The sequence below is a fragment of the Patiria miniata genome, unplaced genomic scaffold (genome assembly GCF_015706575.1).
Source record: "Patiria miniata isolate m_02_andy unplaced genomic scaffold, ASM1570657v1 HiC_scaffold_8, whole genome shotgun sequence".
Lineage (NCBI taxonomy): Eukaryota > Metazoa > Echinodermata > Asteroidea > Valvatida > Asterinidae > Patiria > Patiria miniata.
The window spans coordinates 9,382,749-9,410,509 of NW_024037075.1; the positions used below are offsets into that span (position 1 = coordinate 9,382,749).

The following is a 27,761-nucleotide window of genomic DNA, read 5'->3' on the forward strand; positions in this document are numbered from 1 at the left end:
GAAATTCTATAGAGAATTGGCGAGCCTGTAGAGTTCTATAGAACTGTATAAAACGTTCTAAAGAATTCTATAGAACATTTTTGTAAGGGAGAAAAGACAACAAAATGTTATTTTTATTTATTCAATCTTTTTTTTTTTTTTTTTGGAATTGCCGATAAAATTTTTAGGGTCGCAGCCTAAAAATAGGGTCGGTCGGGTAACCGGAAGCAGAACTATTCTTTTTTTTGGCCTAATATGAGTCATGTAAGCTTAGCAAAATACACATAAGCTTAGCGAAATGCGCGGAGTTTGTGTATGTTCAGTTTTTGATGCGCATGCTTGAACACTTGCAATATTGCCTTCCATAGTCCTTGTGAGTCATTTGTGCAGGTACATTGCCAACAGACAAACATTTTCTTGAATAAATACCGGTACCTACCTGTCCACTCTATGCCGGTAGGAATATGATACATGTTCTATGTACACATTCATGTACAATGCCAATCCAATAAACCAAAATCAAGTTTAAATAACTATTGATTTTTCATTTTAATTAGGTAATATTTGACAGATGACTATTCATTACCTGTGATGCGGCCGGTTGAGTAAAATTCTGAAAGTGGAGCATGCTCTGATAGCCGATCATGTGACATCCCAACCAAAGGTCACCTGATGTTGAATCCACATATATGTTATCAGGACTCGTACTAAGATCAATCACCTGATAACATCAAGAATAACATACATGTACATGTAGAGCAATTTGACATGTCAGGTACATGCATTACATGAGGTTGGTGGTTGCACTAGTGCAGCCTGGTCAAACTTCAACACATATTAACTCACTACCCTCCTAGGTATCACAACTAACTTCAAAATACATTTGTTGGGTGCTTATGTATTACCTTTTTGCTGATATTCCATTCCATATTCGAAAGAAAACATATTGAAAGTATATCACTCCATTCTCAAAACAAAAAGACCATTTTAACTCACACTTGAAGAATTTCTTTAGAGAAGTACTTATATTACCTGAATGGGTTGGAGTGCATGGTCTGCTTGCTGCTCATACACAGTCACTGTGCCAACTATTGGTGATGAAACATAAATGTACCTGATCCATGAAATGAAACAGACACAGAAACGGATTATATACTTTTATAATAAGCACCTACTAGGAGTGTCACCTAAAGGATTGATACACAAATCAATAAACCTCCTCAGCCAATTTTCTTTACATTTGCTATGACTGTTTAGCAAGATGAGAACAAAAATGAAATTTGAACATTTTGGATTGTTCAGTGTGACATGAAATATCCAAATCTCTCATCAGAGTGACAGATAAGAAAGAAAAGCCATTGACTGACCTGCCATCTGGAGATCTGTTGATGCCATTGGGTTCCAGACCTCTGGAAACAACAACTTGTCCACGCCCAGCATCCCCATCATAATAGATCACATTACCCCAAGGGAATTTCAGAAATCGCTCCAGGAATCGCTTGAACAGCTGATTATTATAGCCATCATTAGTGAAGTAAAATGAGTTGCTTCCTACAGCAACCACGTCATTGACACTATATTCAAAATAGTTTACATGAACATGATGTTAATAAGCCTGACATTTTAACATAAATACAAATGTATACTATTCAAAACAAGCTGAGGTGTCCCGCCACTGAACAAAACACTGGGTTTTAACAATCATTCACATTGTTTTCACTAATAATCATTAGTTGAATTTTGATCATTCATAAAAACACAGAAAATCATGTTTTCAAGCAAAAGTGTCCAATAGTTTAATGACATCACTTCTTTATCCAACCTCTCCGCACAACTCTGTATAGCTGTTAAAAGCCATAAAAAAAAAATATGCGCATTTGTCTTACTATTCATTTGATGTCTTACTAACAATTTTCAAAGCTGTGTTGAGTTTTAAAGTTTAAAGGACAAAAAAGACAATTGCAGCAGGAGGCAGACATGCAATACTTCAAGACAAACTGTTTGCATATGATTCGTGTTTTACCTTCTCATGAGTGGATCTGTAATGGAATACAGGTATTGAAGGGACTTGTTGTCCTGGTTCAAGCTCAATACCTCTATTGCCTCACGGTGCTGCTTGTGATTCACTACAAAGACAGTGGCTGCCAACAGACACAGCAGATAGCACAGTTTACTAGTGACCTACATTAACATGATTAAGGCAATATCATTTACCTAAGTTTGGAAAGTGTTGAGATGTTCTTAAGGCCAAACAAAAAAAAGTCTTCGGTTTCTGGTATGTGCGCGCATCGCCATGCACATCGGCAAAATGAAAAAAAAACTGCCAAACTCACTGGTTTGACTGGAATCCTGCTGCTGCACAATTTTAACGTGTTTTTAGATGGGGAACCCCATCTAAAAACACGTTAAAATTGTGCAGCAGCACAATTTTAACGTGTTTTTAGATGGGGTTAAACCCCATCTAAAAACACGTGGTTGAAACGTATGGAAGTAAACTCATTCCAAAAACTTGAGTAGAAGCCGATAATTGACTTTCCATCCTTGTCAATCTTCACATTTAAATGACACATTCATTCCAGTCATTACTGCAAAATTGCACTACATCAAACCAACATTCATTAGATGGAGCAGTGGTGCAGGTGGGGTTCATTACATCCAAACAACAATATAGGTGGAGCTAAATCGTTAGGTGGGGTTCATTACATCCAAACAACAATATAGGTGGAGCTAAATCGTTAAAAAAGAGGAGCTACCGGTAGCCCAACAAGTATAATGGAACTAGAAAAGGAGCTAGTTTTGTATTCCCCAGAGGTGGAGTTTAGTTGCATACCAAGGACAATTTGTTTTTTTGTTTTTTTTGGAACTACATGTAGCTCCAGAGATAACCCCCATCTGAATATACCCCTATGCTATGGGTATGATTAAACACATACAAAACCTATTGCAGTCCTGATGATTTGAAAATCACAGGCGTTTGGAAAAAGGCACACCTCAGTGGATTTTTCTAGGTGTGTGTTTTTTCTAGGTGTGTGATTTTCTAGGTGTGTGATCTGTGGTCCAGGGAAATTCAGGTGTGCAATTATTCACACTTCTCGGGAAGCTTTTAGGTGTGCGATGGTGTGGGGGTGTGACCGCACGCCTCAAATCAGAAGGACTGTCTTGATGTTCCCTTGTTATTTAACCATGTAGGCAAAGAGGGGCTCAAAATGCCCCAAAAGTGTACATGCACCTATGCACCTATGTCAGCAGAACAAAATAGACGTGAAAAGAAAACCTAATGGTGATATTGAGTTTGGTTTCAGACAGCTTGAAAATAATTTCCCACTGTACAAAAATAAAAATGATGGGAACATTAAATAAAGAGCACTGATGCAGGCATGATTTGTAAAAATTGGCACTGTGAAATGGACAGGTTGTGTTGTCATGGTTGTTTATGTTGATTGTCTGAACTCTCTCATTATACAAAACAAAGTGAGATATGAGTGTCTTACTTTGAGTTTCTTCCTCCCATACACTAATGCCATGTGGTCTGAAGTCAGAGTGATCAAAGCTGCCCAGTATTGGCAACTCAGTCACATTGGCATTGGGTTGCTTGAAATCAAATAGATAGATACGTCCTTTCCATGTCAGACCAGATGGATCCATCAGGTGGCCAAGGGGTGTCAGATCTATACCCTACATCAAAATGCAGAAAATACTTCAGAAATGAAATAGGGCACTAAGAAATTAAACTACATGTAAATAAGGGTGTGAGTGTCCCATCATTTTCGTATAATCAAAGGCATTGATGGATGGATACCAGAACCTGACCTTTTATTGGTCTCTGCATAAAAGACGATTAGGTACCGGGTACATCATGTACACACTTTGTGTCTGTGGGCCCATGGTAAAACTCATCTCCCATATGCATTTCCAGGGTACATTCTTTGAAAATGTCAGGGATTATTAACAGAACAATAAACAATAAACCAACAAAATCCATTTGATGCTATTTTTTCCTACCCCCAGAGCAGTGTTTAGGGGACATTTACTTTCAGCTGAAATGCAGATGATGCTGTTGCTTCACCCATATATTTCCATCTATTACTACCACACAAAGGAATCAGAGTTGGTTTACGTCTCATACCTCACCACTATGGAATGTGTTTGCACACTGTATCCAAACATGGTACAAATAGACACAGCAAGTAATGTATCTGCTATGATTTCATCATCAAAATTGTCTCCAAATATAGTTGCTGGTGTTTATTTTTTTTTTGGGGGGGGGGGTGTTAGACTGGTCCTAAGGCCTTTCATTCTGATTAAATAAAAAATAAATATAATTGTAATGCTTATATAGCGCTTTCCATCAGTCAACAATCTCTAAGCGCTTTACAATTATTTCCCCATTCATCAGGCCATGAGACCACGTGGCAGCCGATATCAGTGGCAATATAGACCCCTCACATAGACAGCCATCTTCATAGGCAAATTACAACTGCGTATTCAATGCCATCTGGTATGTTTGTGCGCAGTGTGCAAAATGTTCTAAACATGTACGCATGTATGGTCGATAATCTTTGAAATATAACACAGCCAATGCCGTCACGCAAATTTGACTCCCAAAATGCCGATGCATGTAACAATCTGTAGGTAGTGATGTCACTTGAGATATCTATACTAGTAACAATAATTTTGACTCTCCAGGCAGACTACTGAGGAATGGGTTTTGTCTTATCTGCAGCTCTTTTTAATTGAATCTGGTGAGCAAACTATAAGTGCAAAGGTCAGACCCTACATTATGGGCAATTCCATGAGAATGTGGACATCACTGGAAAATGGAACATTTAACTTCCAAACTGCAAGCAACACAACCTCAAGTGTGGTATCAAATTAAAGGAGACAACAAGACCCTTCAGTTGAAGGATGTGCCAGTGAGATGGAATATGGTCAAGTGTATTTTTTTCTCAAAAACTGGCGTTTTGCCTAAAATTATGGATTTTAGGTACCGGTACTCATTATTGCAACCTTGATTTTACATGCAAAACACAAGTGTTATTGTGAGTTTTTGCTTTTAAGGAAAAGAAAAAGGTTCACATTTTATGTGAAGAGTTTTTAATTTCATTAGTTTCTTACATGTTGAAACTTGTACCAAAGATGGGCAGAGTTACCAGAACGTGAGTAACCGAAATATATCTCTCTAGATATATTATGATTGATTACTTTTGAATAATTGTAAAGGTAGATATATGACTAATACCCGAATGATGTAAAGACACTGCTAAGAATTTTCCATCACTGCACAGTAAGAGGAAATCTCTTCAAATGTAAAGTATTTTTAAAAAAAATCCACATGCTTTTTGTGTAAAAGTGGGTTACCGATAAAAAATTATTGCCATACCAACACAAGTTTATTATGTTGACCTTTTTTTATGTTTAACCAATTAATTTCAAGGGATCTTCTGTAAGAAAAATCAACCAAGTTGACTGTAAAACAGCATTCCTTGAAATAATCTTTTTGATACCATCATCTATTGTGTGTCGAATAATGAAGTTGAAAAAATTGATCATCTTCAAATTTCTCCACAATACTTCTGGTCTGATGAAATCATCATTGAGATTTCCATCAAAATAAGGCCAAAAAAAAAATACTTCTGCTTCCGGTTCCCCTACCTACCCTATTCTGACAGCCCCTTCCCTAATTTGTTTTATGGGAAAAATGAGGGAAAAACCCCGAAAAACCATCCATTTCTATGTTTACCCTTGACAACACGTAGACGCCTCCATATTATCGTGCACAAAAAAATTGCAAAAAAAAAAAAAAAAATTCTTATCTACCTACCCTATATTCAAATGTCATGTAATCGGAAGTTAGTGTCTAAAGATGCTGGATTTAGTAAAATAAATCTCACGTGTCAGAGTTCGACTTTAGCGGTAGCCCGCTGGCTAAATGCTTGTCAAAACAGTGGCGGGCTAGTCAAACTATTCCTTTAGTAGCCCGGCTGGCGTGTCAAAATTCATTGGGCTACGGCAATGATGAAAGCACAGAAAGAAAGAAATCAATTAATTCAGAAAGCAAACCGGTATCAATATTTGTGTTTAATTTTATTAACTGTTTTGGGTTAAATTGTTAGATTCTTTTTTATTAAAAACACTGACAAGATTGCCTCAGGATACACGTTTTACATGTATGCACATTGTTGTTTATAAGACTCTAAAAGAAAAACATGCAGGCCAGTAAAAATGCCCGGGGCTAGTTAAGAGTCTGTTTCAGTAGCCCAGCTGGCTAGTGAAAAACAAAAGTTAAGGGTCGAACCCTGCATGTAGTTATACATTTTAAATAAAGAGTCCTTGATGTCTTCTTTTTTATTTAATCAACATACCTTTCTTTACATTTTTTCTTGTTAAGGTTGAGTATATTTGTTATTAATGTTACTTGTAATTAGTTGTAATAAAATGCTTCTCTTTCATAATCATTGGTCACTGCACTTCCAGTAACCCTACAAGAAAAAAAGGTCAATCAATGTTGTGCCCGGGGATCAAAACAAGGAATGCAAATGCAAGGAGAATTGGATGTCATTGAAATTTCGCAATGAAAATATTGTAGTGAGCAGGCAAAAGTTTGTTCAACTGTTTCCGGATGGCCAGTTCTACTAGCTGGCCTATGCCAGTTCACAGGGCATATATTTATTGCCATGTCATATTTGAATTTAAGTATGAATCAGTATTTACCATATTTACTCAGAGTACAGGATAATATTTTTAATCATCATGATAAGCCTGCTCTTATTCAACAGACTCTCACAGATACCATTAGCTCTTTTGAGATATGATGCACACAATAGGAAGGTGCTTTTAGAGCAGGGAAACTATTTTGTATTGACCCCAATTTACCCCCTCAATAAACAGCCCCGATACATGCAACAAAATGAGGACTTTGACCATGTGGAAGAGGTGGACAATCAGAGATTACATACCGAGGTTATCAAAGCCAAGCCATTCCTCAATACATGAATATCTTCTGAGCCAGAATCTGTCAAAGATTAGAAGTATGACCAACTGAATTAATAGTCAGCAAACATAAGGCAAAACAAAAAAAAGTTCCGGTTTCTGGTATTCACGCGCGTCGCCATGCGCATCGGCAAAATTAAAAAGTGTTTTTTTTCCAATGCAAGCTGATGTCTCAAAACCGCCAAACACACTGTTTTGACTAGAATCCTGCTGCTGCACAATTTTAACATGTTTTTAGATGGGGTTACGATCGAGTATAAGCTTTGTGCAGCCTTTCTGGGCTCCCACATATTATGCACAGAATTGTCGAGCACCATTTGCAGACGGTGTTGTACAAACAAAAAAAAGGGGGGGGGGGGAAGCAAAAAAGCCGCGTTGCCACACCACTTTTGAGGGAAGGTCCATAACAGAAACCGAAGATTTTTTGGCCTAAAGAGGAGGGCATAATTTGGAGCGGTCAATCTCTTTAATCATGTTAAAAGTTCCCCAAATTCTACCCACTTTAAAAAGCGCCCTTGTATTGTATCTGCCACATATTATAATGTTATTATTTCTAAATGGCCAAATGAGGCATGGGTGACAATGACCTATGACACACACTATTTTTTTTAATTAAAGACACCTGGAGGCATTAAGAAATGTATGTTTGATTCCTTTCGCAATGTTATGGGTAAAGAATCTCCTTGGATGTCGCAGCACCAACTGTTTGGTCTAGAGTTCAGTGCATCAAATTTTTCCATCTCAGCTTAAGCTATCTTTATTTCTTTAAACTAATTACATGTATAAGGCCTAGAATGATCTGCTTCTTGGATATGCACATGTCTTCTCATTGATTATTATGACAACGGTAATTTTGCCTTGAAATCAAACTCAAGCATTTTGCATGCAATGAATACTGAATGTCATGCTGAATGCCTGCCAAACAGAGAAAATAATCCATATTGTAAGTTAAACATATCTTCTGCTCCTTTTACAGATGTTATTTGCATGGTTTCGTTTTCTAGGCCTCTAGTCTGGAACTTGAATGAGTTTTTAAGGGATTAAGACATTCTTACAGTTTGCCCTGTCATTTGTTTGACTGCCATTTGGCAATAATTATAATAATCACGAGAGTGCATTTATAAGGTACGCTTTATCTGTAAAACATAAACAGCACCGGTGAAGATGAAATGAGAAAACTCAATTTTGTGGTTGTGATGGGAAAGCCAACAATAAAAGATGTTAGGAGTCACTACTGAAAGAGTGTCATGATCTCGTCTGACACCATTTGGAAGTGTGCTCCATTGTTAAGGGGTAATGCTAGAAGGCTCTATCTTCACGATGATCACTATGTTTGCCTTGTGAGGATCCAAATTAAAAAATTGTTCAGCATCCAAGGGTGGATCCAGAACACAATTCCTTTTGGGGGGGGGGGGGAGGAACAAAAAATTTTGGTAAAAAAAAGTGGGTCTAAAAAATTACGGTGTGGGGTTTAAAAAATTGTTGGATTCTAGATGCTCTGAGGCAATTTCAGATCACTTTAACCATCTTTTTTTTAAAGAAAAGATGGTGATGTATGCAGTTCCTGTCTTTGAGACGTCACTTAAAAAGAAACCAAAATTGGTTTCTTTTTTTTGGGGGGGGGGGGGAGGTGTGCCATGGCCCCAGTTGGCCCCTTTCCTCCCCCTTGGATCCGGCCTGGTCAGCATCCATTTCTTGTTGTCCTGCAGGCAACTGACGAATGCATAAAGCATTATAAATGGGGGGGGGGGGGTTGCAACCACATTTGCAAAATGTAGGAGGCTGTGCTTGTAGGGTCAGATGCATCATCAATTAGGTAGCGTGTTTCACGACTCCACCCAGGTCATCAATTACAACTAATACATGTATCAGGATACATCCAGATACATGTATAAGGGATATCAGGATACAGACATCAATCCACTTGTGAATGCCACTCATCGTTGGCTCTTTATAGCACCCCATCTCGCGTAAACCTGCTCACAATTCAAACTTACCTGTATCTTTAATTTGATACCACATTTGAGGTTGTGATATCTGTAGTTCTGAAGATTTCAATTTTTGTAAATGTTCCACTTTTCAGCCATGACCACTTTTGCGTGGAATTGTCCGGATACAACCGAGGAGGGGGGGGGATTTAAATCGCTGATTTTTTAAAATTATTTTTGTTTAATCACTGATTTAAATCACTTTTTTGTAAAAAAAATTGGCAAAATAAACTGATATTAATCATTTAAATCAACTGATTCCACTTAATTATAAAGTGCCAGACGTTGTTAACACATTGAAACACCCCTTCATTAGCATCACTCAAAAAAATTAGATTGAGATTTTAAAGGTGAAGACCTGATTTGTTCTCCACCTTGTGTGAAAGACCATCAATCAAACACTAGTTACACAAGGATCAGTCCTGCCAGTTTTGAAATTAGAAGCATTTTTTATGAAATCAACATGCCCACAGAGAGCTGCATGTACTTATATTTTTGTGTACATAATTCCATGCACACGTACCATAAATCAATCAAGCCATACACCTTTAAAGTGTCTTCAGTATTAATGTACCCTTGAACCAATGATAGACTACATGTAGATGAAATCCAGTTTTTAAAGGGAATATACATCATTTGCTTTTGCTCTAATTTTCAGAAATGGATGGAATTGGGGGGTTGGAAATATAAAGCAAATATAGTTACACTGACTTTTTGGAGGTTTTGGGTTCGAAAATGCTATAAAAACCAAGAAAAACGATCATTTTCCTGTAGTCTGGTTCCCTGACTCCATATAAGAAGAAACAGAGCAGTTTACATACATTGGGGAATTGTAAGGTCATGGAACCAGTCTAGCTGGCTCGCACCCGTTCAAAGGTTTGTAATCGATTGCAAACAAGTGCAATGGTCAATTGGGGCCAGTATTTGAAAAAAAAGCCAGTTGTTTCCAACGCTGATCGGCCGATCAGCGTTGGAAATTGATACAAAAATACCACTTTTCTTGAAAATGACAGAATACCAGGTGCCATAATTTTACAGGATGCTTTAGACTGTCATTTATCAACATCCTATTAAGGTATTTCGCAAAAACTTGGTAGTTTTATTTTTCGATGTTTGCAAATGTTGTATATTCCCTTTAATCACTGATTTAATACATTTTTTTTCAAAAGCATTTATCAATTTAATGAGTTTTGTGGATGATGGGTATCATAGGCACAGGTGTGTAAACTCCTTAGTGATCTGTGTAAGGGTGCATGGGGAGATTAAGACACATTTTTAGAAATACAATATTTTGAAAGTAAAAAAAAGATTAAAAATAAAATTACAAAAAATCTAATTTCAATCAAACAACAGACTTCTACTTACCAATTCCTGTTACAACTCGGCATGATCCTGGTCTGTGGTTATACGCTCTCTTATGGAAACCCAGGCTATAACTATAGTTACAGGTGGTGTAAAAAATTATAGATGCAAAACATTGTGAACGTAAAGGCTGAACAGTTTGAGCATAGAACAATAATAGGAGTGAGTGCTTGCTACATACATATGTATGTACACATGTACTGGTACACATATGGGTCATTCTACAAGTTATGGGTCCCGTTAAGGAAATATTGTCTTTTTTTTTTGTTTAATCTAATTAAATAGGAAATGTATTCAAGTTAATGATACTTTATGTGTAACAAACTTGAATAAGTTGCACTGATAAAACCTACAATGTGTGTATCTTGATCCCATTTAGTTCCTGTTTTGGTTAAAAATAAGCCACAAATTCTCATATTTTTGGCTAAAAAGTGGGACAAAAAAGTAAAGTCTCAAAATATTAAAATTTTTGCCTCCTTAACAGGTAAACTATGCAATTTTTTTAGGTCAAAATGATGGATGTACTATAAACTCAATTCAACAAGAGATACAATTATTAAAGAAATAAATGTGTGAAGATGTGATATGGTGCTCTCCAATATTATGGTTTCACGCGTATCATTTGGTGACCCCATGTCCCTGTTATGTGTGAAACTAATTCTGCTGTGTGTAAAGTGTCTTCCATGGTCTCATTATTTTCTTTTCCTTGGTATTTCAAAAATTCTGTCCATTAAATAAATATAATTCAAAGAATTGTACTTACATTACTGACAAGATGTGCTGCAAAATAAGTGCAGCTGAGATGCCAATCAAGATGTTTCTAAACATTGTGAAGAAGCACTTCTGTTGTGAATTTAAGCTAAAAACAAAACACACACAATGTAAAATAATAAGATGCAAATGCAATTTACAAATGCTCCAGTGCAAATGCCACTCAAGATGTTGGGAATCACAATACTCTGTATTGCTGGTTGCTAAATGTTACTTGATGTAACAACATGAAATGACAAATGGAATGACACAGTGCTAGGATTTGGTGGTACATGTATTTAACATTAGCACACTTCTTTATAGGACAGTTTTCCAAGGATTTTTCTTGTCCTGTGCCAACAAAATGGGAAGAGCAGTTTTTGGTTCCTCCTGTAATGAATATACGCCACGTTGGGGTACATCAACAATACAGTTTTTGGTTCCTCCTGTAATGAATATACGCCACGTTGGGGTACATCAACAATATATATGTACATATTACATTGGCAGTGGATATTTTGCCGGAGACGGCAAACCTTTAGTAAACGTTAGATTGCTGGATATGCACTGAACATGCGCAGTTACTGTTTTTTTTTTTTTTACTTAAACATTTTCCGGTGACAAATTTTAGTCTATCTGGCTCCATACCAATATTATCGTTGTAACTTCATATTCACAAGATGGGAATCAGACCATTTTATAATTTCGGACTTTATTTCCCTTTAAAAAAAAATCCTCCAGAGCCAATATCTGAAAAAGAAAATGTAATACTCTGCAATAAAATGTTTGAGACATGTTAAAATAATAATAGAAGAATTTTTATTTATTTGGCGATGGGGAAAAAAAAAAACCTTAGACAATGTGGCGGGGATTGGGATCGAACCCGGGTCATCCCTCTCACGACAGCCATTGCATACTACACCAGATGTGCTACACAACTGTTGGTGGGAATTTAATACATTTTATAATTCAGCCCTATCTTAGAGAGTACAGCGCCCTCTGTTTGCCGCCGGCAAACCAAATAGGCCTAGGCCTAGTAAAACGTTAGCTTGCCAGCAAAATATCCACTATCTATACATTCAGGGAACTCGACAAAATGGCGAACTCATGAGCAAGTGTGACTGATGGGCCGCTGTGTGTGCATGGTAATCGACAGCGCAATGCATTTTGTTTGTGCACAAATCTACTCCGGGTTGAGTCCCAGTTGAAATAATTGGTGTGTTACGGGGGGAAAAATGGAACATTTTCCAATTCATTTTTGTGCCTGCAAATGCCTGCTAGTGCTATATAGTCGTGTTCCCTAACGTGGCGCACTTCAAAGCTTACCCGACTTTCCTCGTGTAGTGTTGCCAAACCTCTTTGTTGACAAACCTCAAATTCATGCAGTAAAATACTAGTACTTTTACCTTAGTAATGCTTGCTATTTAACCCTGTGAACAATTTCGGTTTCATAAAATTTAATCCGAAACTCAAAAACGGTGGCGTCCGGAAATTGGGCACAAATTGGCGGAGTGTTCCCTAACGTGGCGCACTTGAATAAATCTTGGCAAATTCCAAATTAACATTTAAGAATTTCTGTAAACTTGACAAATTCTGATAAATAATTATTATCTCTACTTACATACCCAGCCAGATGTTTGTCAGGAAATTATTTTCTTATTTTTCGGGGTATTTTCAAAGGGTTCACTTTGAAAAATTACGCCAAAATAATTTTTTCTTCTAACTTTGTTACGGGTAAATAAACTCGCGATTTATGAACAGGAGTGTTTAGAACTTGATGAAATTTCACTTTCTGTGAAATTTCAGTTAAAACTTTTGCTCTAGGTAGGCGCTACAGGAGAATAATTGAAGTGCGCCACATTGGGGGCTGGGCCACGTTAGGGTACATCAACATTATAGGGGCCTAGTCTAAGTCAGTCCAAGTTCCTCCAGCCCAAAGGCTATAGTATAATGACAACCCAATGATAAAATTTAGGGCTGGGTTAATTACTCCAGCTAGTGAGCTACGTGTACGTCCCGAATATGAAACTCTCTTCCTGGGGCCAATTTCATAGAGCTGCTTTAATTTTAAAAGCACAAAATTTGCTTAAGCACAAAAACGTCATGCTTAATAAAATCATGTTGCCGGCCAAAACTCAATGCAATTGTTATGCTAAGTAAACAACAGCTAAATACCAGTCACGTACATCACATGGAGTTTTAGCCGGTAACCTAATTTTGGAAAGATTTCCATATGATATACGAAGTTCACTCAACATGTACAAACCTAGACCCGTGAACGTGGCTATACAAACCCTATTCTATGAGTATGAGATTGGTACGAAAGCCCATTAGCGCCACTGCAAGTATATATGTTACAGATTGTGTAATTCGTTATTACGGATTATTAATTCGTTATAACGGATTATTAATTCGTTATAACGGATTATTTAATTCGTTATTACGGATTATTAATTCGTTATTACGGATTATTAATTCGTTATTACGGATTATTAATTCGTTATAACGGATTATTAATTCGTTATTACGGATTATTTAATTCGTTATTACGAATTACTAATTCGTTATAACGGATTATTTAATTCGTTATTACGGATTATTAATTCGTTATTACGGATTATTAATTCGTTATTACGGATTATTTAATTCGTTATTACGGATTATTTAATTCGTTATTACGGATTACTAATTCGTTATTACGGATTATTAATTCGTTATTACGAATTAGGTCTGATGTTCTCACACGTGGAGAGCACGTGACCAGGGGCCTGTGTATATAGCGCCGCTAGGCGGCGCTATCTTTGCATACAACGTTTGCACTCCTGTGCCATACTTGCCGAGTAATGACTCAGAACGTATGAGTAATTCGTAATAACGAATTAATAATCCGTAATAACGAATTAAATAATCCGTAATAACGAATTAATAATCCGTAATAACGAATTAAATAATCCGTTATAACGAATTAGTAATCCGTAATAACGAATTAAATAATCCGTAATAACGAATTAATAATCCGTAATAACGAATTAGTAATCCGTAATAACGAATTAATAATCCGTAATAACGAATTAAATAATCCGTTATAACGAATTAGTAATCCGTAATAACGAATTAAATAATCCGTAATAACGAATTAAATAATCCGTAATAACGAATTAATCATCCGTAATAAGGAATTAGTAATCCGTAATAACGAATTAATTATCCGTAATAACGAATTAATAATCCGTAATAACGAATTAAATAATCCGCAACATATATACTTGCAGTGGCGCTAATGGGCTTTCGTAGATTGGACTGAAAAATTGTAAGTGTTTTATAAGAAAATGCTTGTATTTTCTCACTGCTCAAATTGACTTTGATGACATGAAATTGCTATCTGGGGGCTTGTTAGTCAATACAGAGGAGAATTAGTGAACTTCTTATATGGAAATCTTTCCCCAGACTTTTTTGTGTTAAGCAAATTTCTGTGTTTAGCAGCGCCGTGAAATTGGGCCCACAGCTGCATGCACCTACCGGCGTGAACCTCCTCCTCGACCAAAGATGGTATAGCGCCCTGTATAGCGGCGCTAAAGAGCGCGCTACGCGCGCTCTAGGATCTTTCCTCGACGGCCGCTCACGTCACGGGATTGATTACTTGAGAATGATAAGCTGGATATCTGGAGGGCGCTGCACACATTTACACATCAATAGTAGTCATTGTTGGAATGTGAGTGCTACACGATGGAATTCAGCAAAATAGAAGATGAGAAATGTCCTGAAAAAGAAGACTCAGGCTTGGCTATCCAGGATGACCAGTTAACAATGAAGGAGATGCAGCTTCTTGCATTTGGAGGTTATGGAAATTTTAAAATGGTTCAGACAGAAAGACCGAAAGTTGCCAGTGGACAAGTAAGCAAATGATAAATTGCCTAGCCTATCCATATAGGCCTATGTATATAACGTTGTGAATTTGAACTTTGATTGAACACGTTGAAGTTGTGTCCTGTGACTGTGCGTTTTTACACCAGCAGGTTACGCCCCCAAAGAGTATGGTGACTGTATAGTGTAGTGTTTTCCTGCAGTGTTGAATCTTGACTGGTGATATGATATCCTTTAATTCAGCTAGCTAGGCCTACATGGATACAATGATGTACAGTCGTTTTCCTAATCCTAGTTTGGATCGCTTCAATTTAAAACCTACTCTTTTGATTTGGTCTCCAATACTATTTTTTTTTTTTTGTATAATGGATATATTGCCGGCGGTATATCCAGACAAGCTAACATTTACTAAAGGTTTGCCGGTGGCAATCCCTATTTCAACAGAGGGCGCTGTACTAGGGCTGAATTATAAGATGTAATCATATTACTAGTCCGAGTAACTTGGACCCAACTTATCGCCTTTTTTAACATTTTGGACATGGTCTGGCGATAATGGGTGCTAGACCATGTCCAAAATGTTAAAAAAGGCGATAAGTTGGGTCCAAGTTACTCGGACTATCATATTACCAACAGTTGTGTAGCACCTGTGGTCTAGTGGATAAGCAACAGATCTCATGAGCGGGAAGACCTGGCTAGATAGGCCTACCCGTTGGTGACATTTCTAAGTTTTTTTTTTCCCCATCCCCCAAAAATAAAAATATTCTTCTTTTATTATTCCAAGGCCCCCCCCCAAAAAAAATATTCGGTCTCTGGTCAGACCAAAGTTCCGGAATTGACGCGGCCACGCGGCTTTTTTTTTTTTTTTGCTTTTTTTTTTATTTTCTTCAAGCTTGGATTGTACAGACAAGGTGGGTACTATTTTGCTTTTTTGGTGTCCTCATTGTGTACATTGGTGTCCTCCATAATTTGCCTTGGTGCTTTCGATCATTTGCCTTGGTGCAATTTCCCATTCCTTGGTGCTCTTTGATAAAAAAAAATTGAGGAGGTGCGGAAATAGAGGGCGCTGGTGGAGCTACCGCGGAATATTTTGGAAAAAAAAAGATCGACGCGCATGATTAAAATCGACGCGCGCGCTGACCAGAGACCGATTTTTTTTTTTTGGCCTAACATGTCTCAAACATTTTATTGCAGAGTAGGCCTATTACATTTTCTTTTTCAGATCTGTGGCTCTGGAGGATATATTTTTAAGGGAAATAAAGTCCGAAAAATTTTGTAAAATGGTCTGATTCCCATCTTGTGAATACAAAGTTACAACACGATGTAGTAGTCATACCATGCATACCATGTAGTCATACCATGTACATGTAGATAATGAAGAGAATGATAAGAACTCAAATTGTGAAAAGCTATATCATTGCTGGTTCTCACTTGATATGACTTTTCCTCCCCACAAGTTTGTACCCTTATCTGTTTCAAATCTGTGCAAAACTCGCTTGTTGACAAGTCTAGTACATGTACATGTAGTGCCACTGGGTTCCTTGTCTACATGCTCCATGAGTTGGCCCTCCCTGATAAGTTGCTTCACTGTGCTAGCTCATCTGATGATGGTGGTGGTGGTGTAGAGAAATGGTGCCTATGCGCCATCAGCTGTGCATGGGTATACGTCTGCTTGAAAATGTATCGATACTGGTATAATTTTGGAGTGGTGCTGGGTGGAATCAGTCAGGAATCGGGAAAAAGAATCGATACTAGCAAAGGAAAGCTACAAATGACAGTTTTGTTTGGGGCCAAGGATTTGATTGAGAGTCATTTGAGAGGCCTGGTGATTTTTTTAAGGGATTGTTGTTCGGTATTGTATTTACGGCTTTTGAGAAGGAAATGAGTGACATCGTCTGAACATGTATGCACACAATTCACATAAACCATTGGGATGTTTGCCAGTTTTGTGGAGGAAGGGCTCCTACACCAACACAGCTCATGACATCGAGTGTAGAAAAGCTCAAGCTTGGTCTGCTCTGTTCTCACTGACCAAAGTATGGAGATCCTTGATCTCCAAGACCACCAAACTTAAGATCTTCAAGACCTCAGTAGAATCCATCCTCCTCTACGGTTGCGAGTCCTGGACCCTGACCAAACAGATCTCTGCGTCCATTGATGGCACCTATACACGGATGTTGCGGGCTGTTCAGAACGTTTCTTGGCAACAACATCTCCCTAACTCTGTTCTGTATGGTGCCCTTCCCCCTATCTCCACCACCATCAGACAGCGGCGCCTTCGGCTAGCCGGTCACGTTTATCGACATAATGAGCCAGCTAGTCAAGTTCTCCTCTGGAATCCCGAAAAGGTCGTCCCAACATGACCCTGAAAACATCTATCGAGCTAGAAACTGGTCTGAGTGGTCCATCTCTTTCCAACACTATGCTTGACAGGGACAGTTGGGCCCAACTCATCAAGTCATCATGAAAATGAATGAATGAAGAAGAAGAAGAGAAGTGGAGGAAAGACTTCATGCCTTTGCACGTACTAAGGCGTAGTCTGTGATGATGATTTTTTGGGAACGTTGTACATGTACGCCCCAGTTGTTTTTGTGATCCAGATCAGGGATTTTGATAGCCCATACGACCCTTCAACTGTGCTTTGAGAGTGTGTTATAACTACTGTGTTAAGCAGAGGGATGTAATTTAATACAATGTAGTCTACATTGTCCTTGCGAGTAGCAGATTTAGCAATTTGATCAGCTCTTTCATTTCCAGGGATATTGAAATGGCCAGGGATCCATTCAAAATTGACTACATGTATGTTACCTTGGTTATGGATATTGATGAAAGTGTGTTGAATGTCGCAAACTATTTTATGTTCAGGGAAAGGTGAGCAAATGGCTTGAAGGGCACTGAGACAATCACTGAAGATACATCCCTTCAATCACTTCAATCACTTCAATCCACTCCAGGGAGAGGAGGATGGCCAAGAGTTCTGAAGTGAAGATAGATACTCCGTTATATGCTTTAGAGTAATTCAATTGTGGTATGTAGAGTCCACAGCCTACCGAATTGTGGGCCGGGTAATAACTGATCCATCTGTGTAGATGTGTAAACAATAATTCCATTTGGTATTGATAATTTCCAGACTAATATTTTGTTTGTTGTACACTATGCTATCAGTACATGTATTTCTGTGGAGATGTTAGGATTAATATAATGCCAATATGGGAAAGGATCATTTAGGGGGAAAATGGTCAGAGGATATTATTACACTGTACATGTAGCTGAGGTCCTTGCTTCTAACTAATCTTAAGAATTTGGCAGCTGAAGTAGTCTGGATCGCTTTGTTTTAAATCCGTAGAGAAATGGGGGGAGAAAATTTGTTTGCGAAGAGGACTGCAATTGTTTTGGGGGCAGATACATCAACATGTAGTTTGAAACCCCATTTTCCGCATCGGTTTTTGATGTTATCAAGGTTTTGTTGAATTTTCTTTTGTAAGTAGGGTATACATGGATTTCGATTGGATTTCCAGATGGCGATATCGTCTGCCTATTGGGGAACTTTGATGCCATTAGCAAGGTCTTTTACAGCTATGTTGAATAAGAGGGGACTGATAACACTTCCTTGGGGTACGCCGTGGTTCTTTCTTTGGAGAAGATGTTATTAACACGGACTTGTATTTTCTTATTGCTGAGAAAGTTGTTAATCCATTTTGTGATTCTTCCAGTAATGCCCAAGGATTGTAGTTTAATATCTTTCCACCATAACATGTCATATGCCTTTTCTATATCAAGAAAGGCGGCTAAGGTGCTTTCTTTGTTGGAGCGTGCTTTGTTGATGGATGATTCTAGGTGAAGTATTAGATCTTTGGTGCTTCTTCCTTTCCTGAAGCCACTCTGGGATTTCGAGAGAAACTTGTGATTTTCCATGTACCGAAGGAGACGAGAGTTGACCATTCGTATGATTTTGCACAGGGTGGAGGTTAATGCGATGGGTCTGTATGATTGGGGGTTAGCTGAGTCTTTTCCGGGTTTGAGGAGAGGAACGAGGATAACATTTTTCCACTGTTTAGGACATTCTGATGTTTGCCAGATAAGGTTGAAGATAAAGAGTAGATAATGATGAATTTTAATGGGAAGGTGTTTGGAGGAGTGGATAGCGTGATTTTATTCCTGTATTGAAAGGTTCATTGAAAACACTGTCGTTATAATTGTGGATGACAAGTTCTTTTTCGGCTTTGTCTTTCTTAGGAATAAATGCGGAGTGGTAGTTATTATTGCTGCTGACTTTTGTGAAAGTATCAGCAAGCACTTCTCTTTTTTCCTCGTCAGAGTAGCATTCGCATTGTTGTTTTGACGTCTTTCTTAGGGATAAATGCGGAGTGGTAGATATTATTACTGCTGACTTTGGCGAAAGTATCAGCAAGTACTTTTCTTTTTTCCTCGTCAGAGTAGCATTCGCATTGTTGTTTTGACGTCTTTCTTAGGGATAAATGCGGAGTGGTAGATATTATTACTGCTGACTTTGGCGAAAGTATCAGCAAGTACTTTTCTTTTTTCCTCGTCAGAGTAGCATTCGCATTGTTGTTTTGATGTCTTTCTTAGGGATAAATGCGGAGTGGTAGATATTATTACTGCTGACTTTGGCGAAAGTATCAGCAAGTACTTTTCTTTTTTCCTCGTCAGAGTAGCATTCGCATTGTTGTTTTGACGTCTTTCTTAGGGATAAATGCGGAGTGGTAGATATTATTACTGCTGACTTTGGCGAAAGTATCAGCAAGTACTTTTCTTTTTTCCTCGTCAGAGTAGCATTCGCATTGTTGTTTTGACGTCTTTTTTAGGGATAAATGCGGAGTGGTAGATATTATTACTGCTGACTTTGGCGAAAGTATCAGCAAGTACTTTTCTTTTTTCCTCGTCAGAGTAGCATTCACATTGTTGTTTTGATGTCTTTCTTAGGGATAAATGCGGAGTGGTAGATATTATTACTGCTGACTTTGGCGAAAGTATCAGCAAGTACTTTTCTTTTTTCCTCGTCAGAGTAGCATTCGCATTGTTGTTTTGATGTCTTTCTTAGGTCAGCGACGAGGGCAGGTGCTTTTTTGTCTTTCTATGTTGTCATGATCATGTCATTAAAGGGAATATACATCATATGCTTTTGCTGTAATTTTCAGAAATGGATGGAATCGGGGGGTTGGAAATATATAGCAAATATAGTTACACTGACTTTTTTGAGGTTTTGAGTTCGAAAATGCTATAAAAACCAAGAAAAGCAATCATTTTCCTGTAGTCTGGTTCCCTGACTCCATTTAAGAAGAAACAGATCAGTTTACATACATCGGGGAATTGTAAGGTCAGGGAACCAGTCTAGCTGGCTTGTACCCGTTCATAGGTGTGTAATCGATTGCAAACAAGTGCGATGGTCAACTGGGGCCAGTATTTGAAAAAAAGCCAGTTTTTTCCAACGCTGGTCGGCCGATGAGCGTTGGAAATTGATACAAAAATACCACTTTCTTGAAAATGACAGTATACCAGGTGCCATGATTTTACAGGATGCTTTACACTGTCATTCACTAACAGTCCAGCAAGGTATTTCAAAATGATTTGGTAGTTTTATTTTTTGATGTTTGCAAATGTTGTATTTTCCCTTTAAGTACAAACCATCAACAACCTTTGTGTTTTTAAAATATATATATACATGTAACAGTAGCTGTGTCATTTGTTTTGTGACAGGTACTGGTGAAAGTGGTTGCATGTGGAATCAATTTTGCTGATGTCAGTGCTCGTCAGGGATTATACAATGGGCCTACTGGAGCACCATCCTGCCCTGCAGTATTAGGCATGGAAGGCTCTGGTGTCATCATTCAAGTTGGAGAAGGCGTCCAAGAACTAACAGTAAAAATTACATTATGAACTAAGAAGAAAAATGTAGTGTCTTCATGTATGAGACGTACAGTATTCACATAAAAAACTGCGGAGGACAATGCTTTGTGTTTCCCTTTGTCCCTTTAATATAACACTCTTCCATAGACCAAACACATGAACTTACTATAGAGGACCGTTTGGAACAAAAGACCCAACGCCCGAGGACTGAAAGGATCCTTTCTTCTCTCTCTGGTGTCTGTCCTCGGGGGTTATGTAGAACACGTACACATGTTCCTGACTTGTGGGGACTTGATCTCCCAGTCACTGGTTGTGCGATGAACATTCCAACGGACATACCACAGTCCCCTTAATTAATGCAGCCTAAATGTTTGTTGCAATAGAAAAAAATACTCATAAAACTTATTGCTGTTTCCGTCCCCCCTATTAAAGGTTGGCAATCGAGTGATGTTTATTACGATGTTTGGAGCTTGGCGGGAGTGTGTTGCTCTTCCTGCAAACCATTGTTTTAAGATATCTGACACGATGACATTCCAAGATGCTGCAGCCATTCCAGTCAACTACCTGACAGCATACTTGATGCTCTTTGAATTTGGCAATTTGAGGAAAGGCAAGAGTGTCTTGATTCACATGGCAGCAGGTAAAATCTCTGTAGAATTTCCATCAAAGCAAAGTAAGCCTGAACAATTTGACGTAGTATTAGCTTTAGTAGCAGTCAGTTCTTATCTATTGCCTATGTACATGTAGCATCCTACTGTAAGTGGGCTGTGCTAGAGACCGTATCAAAACGCGGCACAAACAAAGTGCATTTTTAAGTGCAACTTGATGGCAAAAAAGAACAAAAACATATTTTTTTCTGGGCTCGTTGATTCTCGGGTGGCGACTAAGGTCCAAGACCGAGACTTTGAGGCCTGAGACTGAGATCAAGAACAAGACTAGCAAAAAACAAGTCCATTGATGGTCGGGAGGTCGAGACCTCCATTACTGACATGTCATGCATGTAGGTGTAAGTAATAGATAGCAACCAATGAAATCGGAGAATCCTGCAGAGTATCTCTCTTACAGGTGTAAGGTCAGGTCTCATTTGTATGGGTGATATTTGTTATCAGGTGGTGTTGGGTGGGCTGCTGCTCAGTTGTGCCAGACTGTTCCAGATGTGACGGTGTTTGGCACTGCCTCTGCTCATAAGCATGACATCATTAAGAAGAATGGAGTCCACCATCCTATTGACTACCACACCAAGGACTATGTGCAGGAAGTGAAACAAATATCGCCGTCAGGTAAAACTAAATTTTGACTAGTATCTATATGTGCAGCTGTATATGAATCCAAGCACTGAGTTAAGTGTAATCTTTAACCCCTAACCCTGCCAGACACAGCACATTGCATCAGGTGGAAAAGTCTGGTGCACTTTGATGCATTCAGCTACCAACACCAGTGCATAAACGGCCAGGTCTGAAGCAATGAGGGCTAAGTCCCATTGAACAATGCCTGAGTTGTATCCTGCTGCGTGCGGTGACCACGGACTCTGAGGCAGTGTGGCCTTGAGACTTTTCCCCTGATGGATCCTCCTGCACTGGGCAGGCTTGTCACATAGTCAAGTGTTGCATGTTGCTGCGTTTGGCAGGGTTTCTAGCCAAAATACCCTGGAGGGTTAGGGTTAAATTAAGACACCTCAGATCAGACCTGTGCTAGACGCCATGCTACTGCCGGGCCAAACTCTATTAATTCAACTTTGTTAAATTTGGTTCGGTAATGGTGTTCAGAACCATTCAGGTTTGGCAATTGAGTTTGGCACAGCAACACCCTTAGGGCGACAGGGCTGCTCCACTATCATCATTCCACATATTCCATCGTCATTCCGCTATCTTCATTCCTCACGTCCGTATCACGGGGAGTGAAATTGGTGAGAATATTTTGATAGCGCTGAAAGTTTATTGAATTGCTTTGCTTTAACCGGGCCCATTACTCCAGATGCATTAATGTTCGATTACTACATTTGACGTTTAGAGCAACTACCGTGCTGTAGACATGCTATTGCCACACTCATTTCAATTCAGCTTGACGCGGCAGTAGCACAGCGTTTTGAACAGGCCTTAGCTTTTGCTGTAACAATGTAGCATACCGGTATATGCCCCTTTTTTCTTATAAAATGTGATTTTAACACTATTCCACACACTTCGCACTGGCTGTTCACTCTTTGTCTCGGTCTTGAATGAGGAGGAAAGGGAAATTTATTTCGGTGATTATAGTATAAGACTTGATTACACACAATTTAAGAAAGATAATTCGCTCACGTGCTATGTCCACACAAAAGGTAATTTGACTTTTATAAGATGGAATAAATTGACTTTATTAGTCTGCAGAAGAAAAACATTAATGCCGGCAGGGGGTCTGATCATTCAAGAGGTGATAACCAATAAGAAGCTACCAAGCTGCAAAGGTTATCATGTCAAAATATAAACTAGCGCTGTACAGCAAATGAGATATATGGCAATTAAAAAGTGGCAACTAGATTTGCCACCTTGGGTGGTACCAGTAGGTGAATTGTGGGGTCCAGGCCAATGGACTAATGATTGTACATGTAATTGCAATAACTATTTCTTGTTTTTATTTCTAGGTGTGGATATTGTGTTGGATCCTCTAGCCGGTGCAGACACTAAGAAAGGATATTCCCTGTTGCGACCATTGGGCAAAATTATCGTGTTTGGTAAGCAAGTGTTTTTATAGAGTAGATCTATTTTTTTCATCTGTACATACATAACAGTTTAATTTTATTTTATCCCGGCCTGTACGCATATGTTTATGACTGAAATCATAGTAATGCCAGAGATAATGACACTGTCGGCCGTTAAGAGCACATTGATGGATGTCACAAACCAAACGTGGGAGTGGAATCAATAGTTTACCCAATAATACAATTGTTCAAGTTTTAGAGCAAGATACATGTATATTCTTCATGCTTACTTTCATGAGCTCAATGTGACGTGGTAACCTGTGCAATAGTCATGCATTGGTGTGCACGACTTCCCTGTGACATTCCCATCCTGTGTATCCGTTATTCTAAAACAAAACTATTGGTGCGCACCTGATAGTAAATTGACTGGTTAGATATTTACCAGATACTTGTACTCTAGAGTCTCTTTCATAGAATTTTTTGCATACCCTTAATCTCAGTTTCACCAATGTTAAGAAGTCGTTCAACCTTTCCTTTGAGCAGTCCTGAATATGAGGACAGGCAGACTAACTGCAACTGGGGACTGATGCAAGTCTCTAAAAGCTGGCATCCACATATGGTCGAGAATAAGCTTTATGTGGCCTACCTGAATATGTTAAAAAGAATATTTTTAACAAAAAGAAAGCTTAACATGGCTTTTTAAAGCTTAACGTATCTTGTTTTCCCTTGAATGCAAATTGAACTGTGGTTAAACCTTTGTGTCCTGCAGGAGGAGCAAACATAATCAGAGGTGAGATGCGTAGCATGAAGGCATTGGTATCAACATGGTGGAACACTCCAAACTTCAAACCGTTTGACATGATGGTTCAAAACAAAGCAGTTTGTGGATTTCATCTTGGCTACCTAGAGAAAGAGGTGGATCTACTACACAATGCTGTACATGACATCATGAAAATGTACCAGGAAGGGCAAGTCAAACCACATGTGGACTCAGTATGGGAGATGAGTAAAGTAAGTCAGTACACGGTGGTCAAAAAAGTTTACACTTCTTCAGACCCAGATTTCTCAAAATTGGGGAGACATGTTGAAATTGTTCTAAGAAATTCCCAAACTACAAGATCTTGGTGGTATATGGTAAAAAGGGCATTGAAAATAAAGCCTAAATTAAGAAAATGGCAACCATTTTACAAAAGAACAGTCAAAAAAAAGTGTACACTTTTTTTAAGTCACTTTGTACATCTCTGGAATCAATGTTGTATGAGAGAATGAGTTAATAAGGACTGCATATTGGCTCAGTATGGAAGATGTGTAAAGTGTCTGTTACAGTACTCAGTGACTCATGGTGACTGTATGGCCTCAGTATGGGACATTTATAAGAAATCACTACTCGTGTGGAATTCTGTGTAAAGATCTGCAAATTTAAATTGATATTTTGTATGTAATTTTAGTACAGACATGCCAGAATTCTTGTAAATGTACAATATATATTTTCATACCAACATACTAAGCCATCTGGAGTCATGTCGTGCATACAGCACATCAAGTCATAAAAAGTGGCTGTTGGAGGGTTGGATGATTTAATGAGTTAGATCTGCTTACTTAAATTTCATTTTGGTTTTCTGAGTATCGCAACAAAAAAATATATTAAAAAAATGTGTGTGTTATTTGCGCAATTCTCAGTATAATTTCTGTATCTTTTATGAGCAGGTTGGAGCAGCAATGCAGCATATACAAGAACGCAAGAATGTTGGCAAAGTCATCCTTACATGGGATGATACCACAGCCAAGCGCTAGGCAGGTGTACAGAACACAGAATAAATGGATGCTTCCAATCATTCAAAGCCATCTAGGGTAGCAGGTGCAATCCCATCTACCATGCCTACCAAGGTATCTTCCTATATTGCTGAAAGATTTATGACAAACTTATTGGCCAACAATGATTTCAAACTTTGCTAATGTTGACAGAATGTTGACAAAATTATTTCTTTGTATAGTTTGTAATGTTACATGTGTACTGATGGTATCTTACGTAATGTTTTGAACGTGAAATATGTACCAAAGTACTCAGCGATGGATTACCAGAAATTTGTAGTTCTTACATCGGTCGGATGAGAAGCCTTTATTATGATATGATCATACCAGCTGATAACCATTAGCTGATCATGTCATCATTATGAGCTGAATCAGCTTATCATGCCATAATCATGAGCTGATCACGCCATAATCATGAGCTGATCATGCAATAATCATGAGCTGAATCAGCTGATCATGTCACAATCATGGTCTGATCATGACATCATGACGACCATCCTACATCTACCTGTATAATCATGAGGTTATCATGATTTTGATCCACACTTTATTGCAGGTTGTTTCCTTGTTAAGTTTGACTAATGTACATGTATCGGTATTTAATAGGTAAAGTTGTGATGGAATGTGTATAATCAGTACTTTTAAGATTTATGAATAGACTTTATCCTGCAATGTTACAATTTGATTTATATATTTTTGTAAATTGTGAAATTGTAAAAAGTTTCTTTGATAATAAGTAGCTGATATGTAAATTTATTTTTAAAAAAAATGTTAGGAGTGGAATAAGTTTGCATTGTGTATGATTGCAACATTGACAAATTGCATCAATAACGCAATAGTTTTTACTCTGGCAAAAAACCTTTTTAAGTGACTACTTTGCTGTAAATGGCTAAATACAGCGCAATATCCCAATTTAGGAATGATTGGGAAGGTAAAAGTGAATATGACAAAAGTTACCCCTTGATCTTTTCCACCCAAAGGAATTTATAAAAGTTGTTAACATAAACAAAAATCTTCAAAGGCCATAGGCCCTACTTGTCGTGGTTTACAATGTCATGTCATACTTTAAAATAAGTTGAAATCTTTAATAATGGATTCTCATTAGGGCAAATTAAAATGCCCTTTTTGTTACACCACAACCGACCTTCACTGGATACAACAGGTATTGAATAACTCATACCTAGCACAAGCAGGAGGGAGGGGGGCCACGTCAATGACTGTCATCTCAAGGTCCACCACTCAAACATCCCAATACACACATCTATGTGTGCTTTATTATGCTCACATGGATGCCAGTGCCTGTCAGCCATTCCTCAATCCATCGGCTTACTCCCTGTTACGCCATGTGCTTGCAGTTTGCGGATTAGATGCAGGTGGGGCACCTTGTCAAGAGCTTTCTGAAAAGCTTTCTGAAAGTCTGGATAGATGATGTAGACAATTCGTTCTGTACATTTTGTGCACAAGCTCAGATGAGTCGTTTATCCTTGTGTAGAATATGCGTGCTTACACTGAGGTTTAAAGTAACAAAGACAATCTTTTTAAGTTTGTCTATTTTTTTACTATTATAAGCCAGATACATTGTAATCAAATATATTTGAAGCTTCCCATGTAATTCATTGAAACACGACTTGAATCTATGACACACTGGAGTTAAGAAATGGTTGATGTTTTCAGCTGCAGAATCTATGCACTCATTACATAATATGCCCTCAGTGGCAAACATATTCTTGTTTCTATGACTTCCTTTGTGCACAATAGTTGTGAAATCCTGGCATTCTATCAACAAGATTCTGTCTACCATTAATAGACATTAATAGAAATTAAAAATGATCATTTTGCAGAATTTGAAGTACTTGTGCATGTGTCGTTTATTGGGTCATGGTTTGGAAATTACTTTAAAGATATGTTCGTGAAAGATGTTAACATAGTACACCTTGGATGCGCTGTTGGATTAAAACACCGTCTGGTCATTCATTTCTATGAGGTGACCACTTCTTTTAATGAAATATGTTTTTGTTTTTTCAAGCTTGTCGCTTTTTTTGGGGGGGGGGGGGGGCTGTTCAAAACCGACGATTATGCACACTAATGGACAATACGTGGTGCTTTTCGGGATGATACATGTGCAAAATTCAAAACAGGCACCCATAATGGCAGATGACAAAAAAGGGCACCATTTTTTTAAAGGGTTCTTGTTTAAATAGAGAGGTTTGGCAAATTTGAAAGATTGCACGTATCTGAATACGTATCCATATGACGTCGCACGTATACGCATGTTTAGGGAATGCAAAATTCACTTTTGGCATCGCGCAGCCACGTACATGTATTATTTAGGGCCTACCCATCTTGTAAATTCATTTTTGTTTGAATTTGTCCACATAAATGCAACCCATTTCCAAATGTTTGAAATAAGTGACTTTTACCTTTTTTTTGCTTCAGTGTATGGAGTACTGACATGAGCATTATGTGATGTAATA

General features: G+C 38.2%; 2 protein-coding genes across 4 annotated transcripts in view; one reads left to right on the top strand and one right to left on the bottom strand.

Annotated features, from left to right (window-relative positions):
- The window catches only part of LOC119719567 (serum paraoxonase/arylesterase 2-like), a 37,672-nt gene extending 22,945 nt beyond the window's left edge, over positions 1–14,727 (bottom strand). For 2 of the 3 annotated variants that reach the window (XM_038189041.1, XM_038189043.1), the window contains exons 1-9: positions 11,921–11,994; positions 11,083–11,178; positions 10,323–10,393; positions 6,936–6,991; positions 3,471–3,654; positions 2,003–2,120; positions 1,347–1,553; positions 1,012–1,093; positions 566–700 (exon numbers count right to left, since the gene is read on the bottom strand). In XM_038189041.1, coding sequence (XP_038044969.1) covers positions 566–700; positions 1,012–1,093; positions 1,347–1,553; positions 2,003–2,120; positions 3,471–3,654; positions 6,936–6,991; positions 10,323–10,393; positions 11,083–11,178; positions 11,921–11,979 — 1,008 coding nt within the window. In that variant the 5' untranslated portion in view covers positions 11,980–11,994. Of the gene's footprint in view, positions 1–565; positions 701–1,011; positions 1,094–1,346; positions 1,554–2,002; positions 2,121–3,470; positions 3,655–6,935; positions 6,992–10,322; positions 10,394–11,082; positions 11,179–11,920; positions 11,995–14,588 lie in introns of those variants that run through there. The other variant, XM_038189042.1, reaches the window with a different exon arrangement.
- Positions 14,728–14,764: 37 nt separating this feature from the next.
- Positions 14,765–27,136, top strand: LOC119719568 (synaptic vesicle membrane protein VAT-1 homolog). The gene is made up of 7 exons (XM_038189045.1): positions 14,765–14,963; positions 20,649–20,810; positions 21,231–21,438; positions 21,908–22,078; positions 23,419–23,508; positions 24,245–24,486; positions 25,183–27,136. The coding sequence occupies exons 1-7, from the start codon at positions 14,796–14,798 to the stop codon at positions 25,267–25,269; spliced, it is 1,128 nt and encodes a 375-aa protein (XP_038044973.1). The 5' UTR covers positions 14,765–14,795; the 3' UTR covers positions 25,270–27,136.
- Positions 27,137–27,761: the final 625 nt, after the last annotated feature.

What these genes read in the sequence shown, in the direction of transcription:
- LOC119719568 (XM_038189045.1), top strand. Translation starts at nt 14,796, where the DNA reads ATGGAATTCAGCAAAATAGAAGATGAGAAATGTCCTGAAAAAGAAGAC. An exon ending in AAGGCGTCCAAGAACTAACA is followed by an intron (nt 20,811 to 21,230) that starts GTAAAAATTACA and finishes CCCCTATTAAAG; the next exon opens with GTTGGCAATCGAGTGATGTT. An exon ending in GGGCAAAATTATCGTGTTTG is followed by an intron (nt 23,509 to 24,244) that starts GTAAGCAAGTGT and finishes TGTGTCCTGCAG; the next exon opens with GAGGAGCAAACATAATCAGA.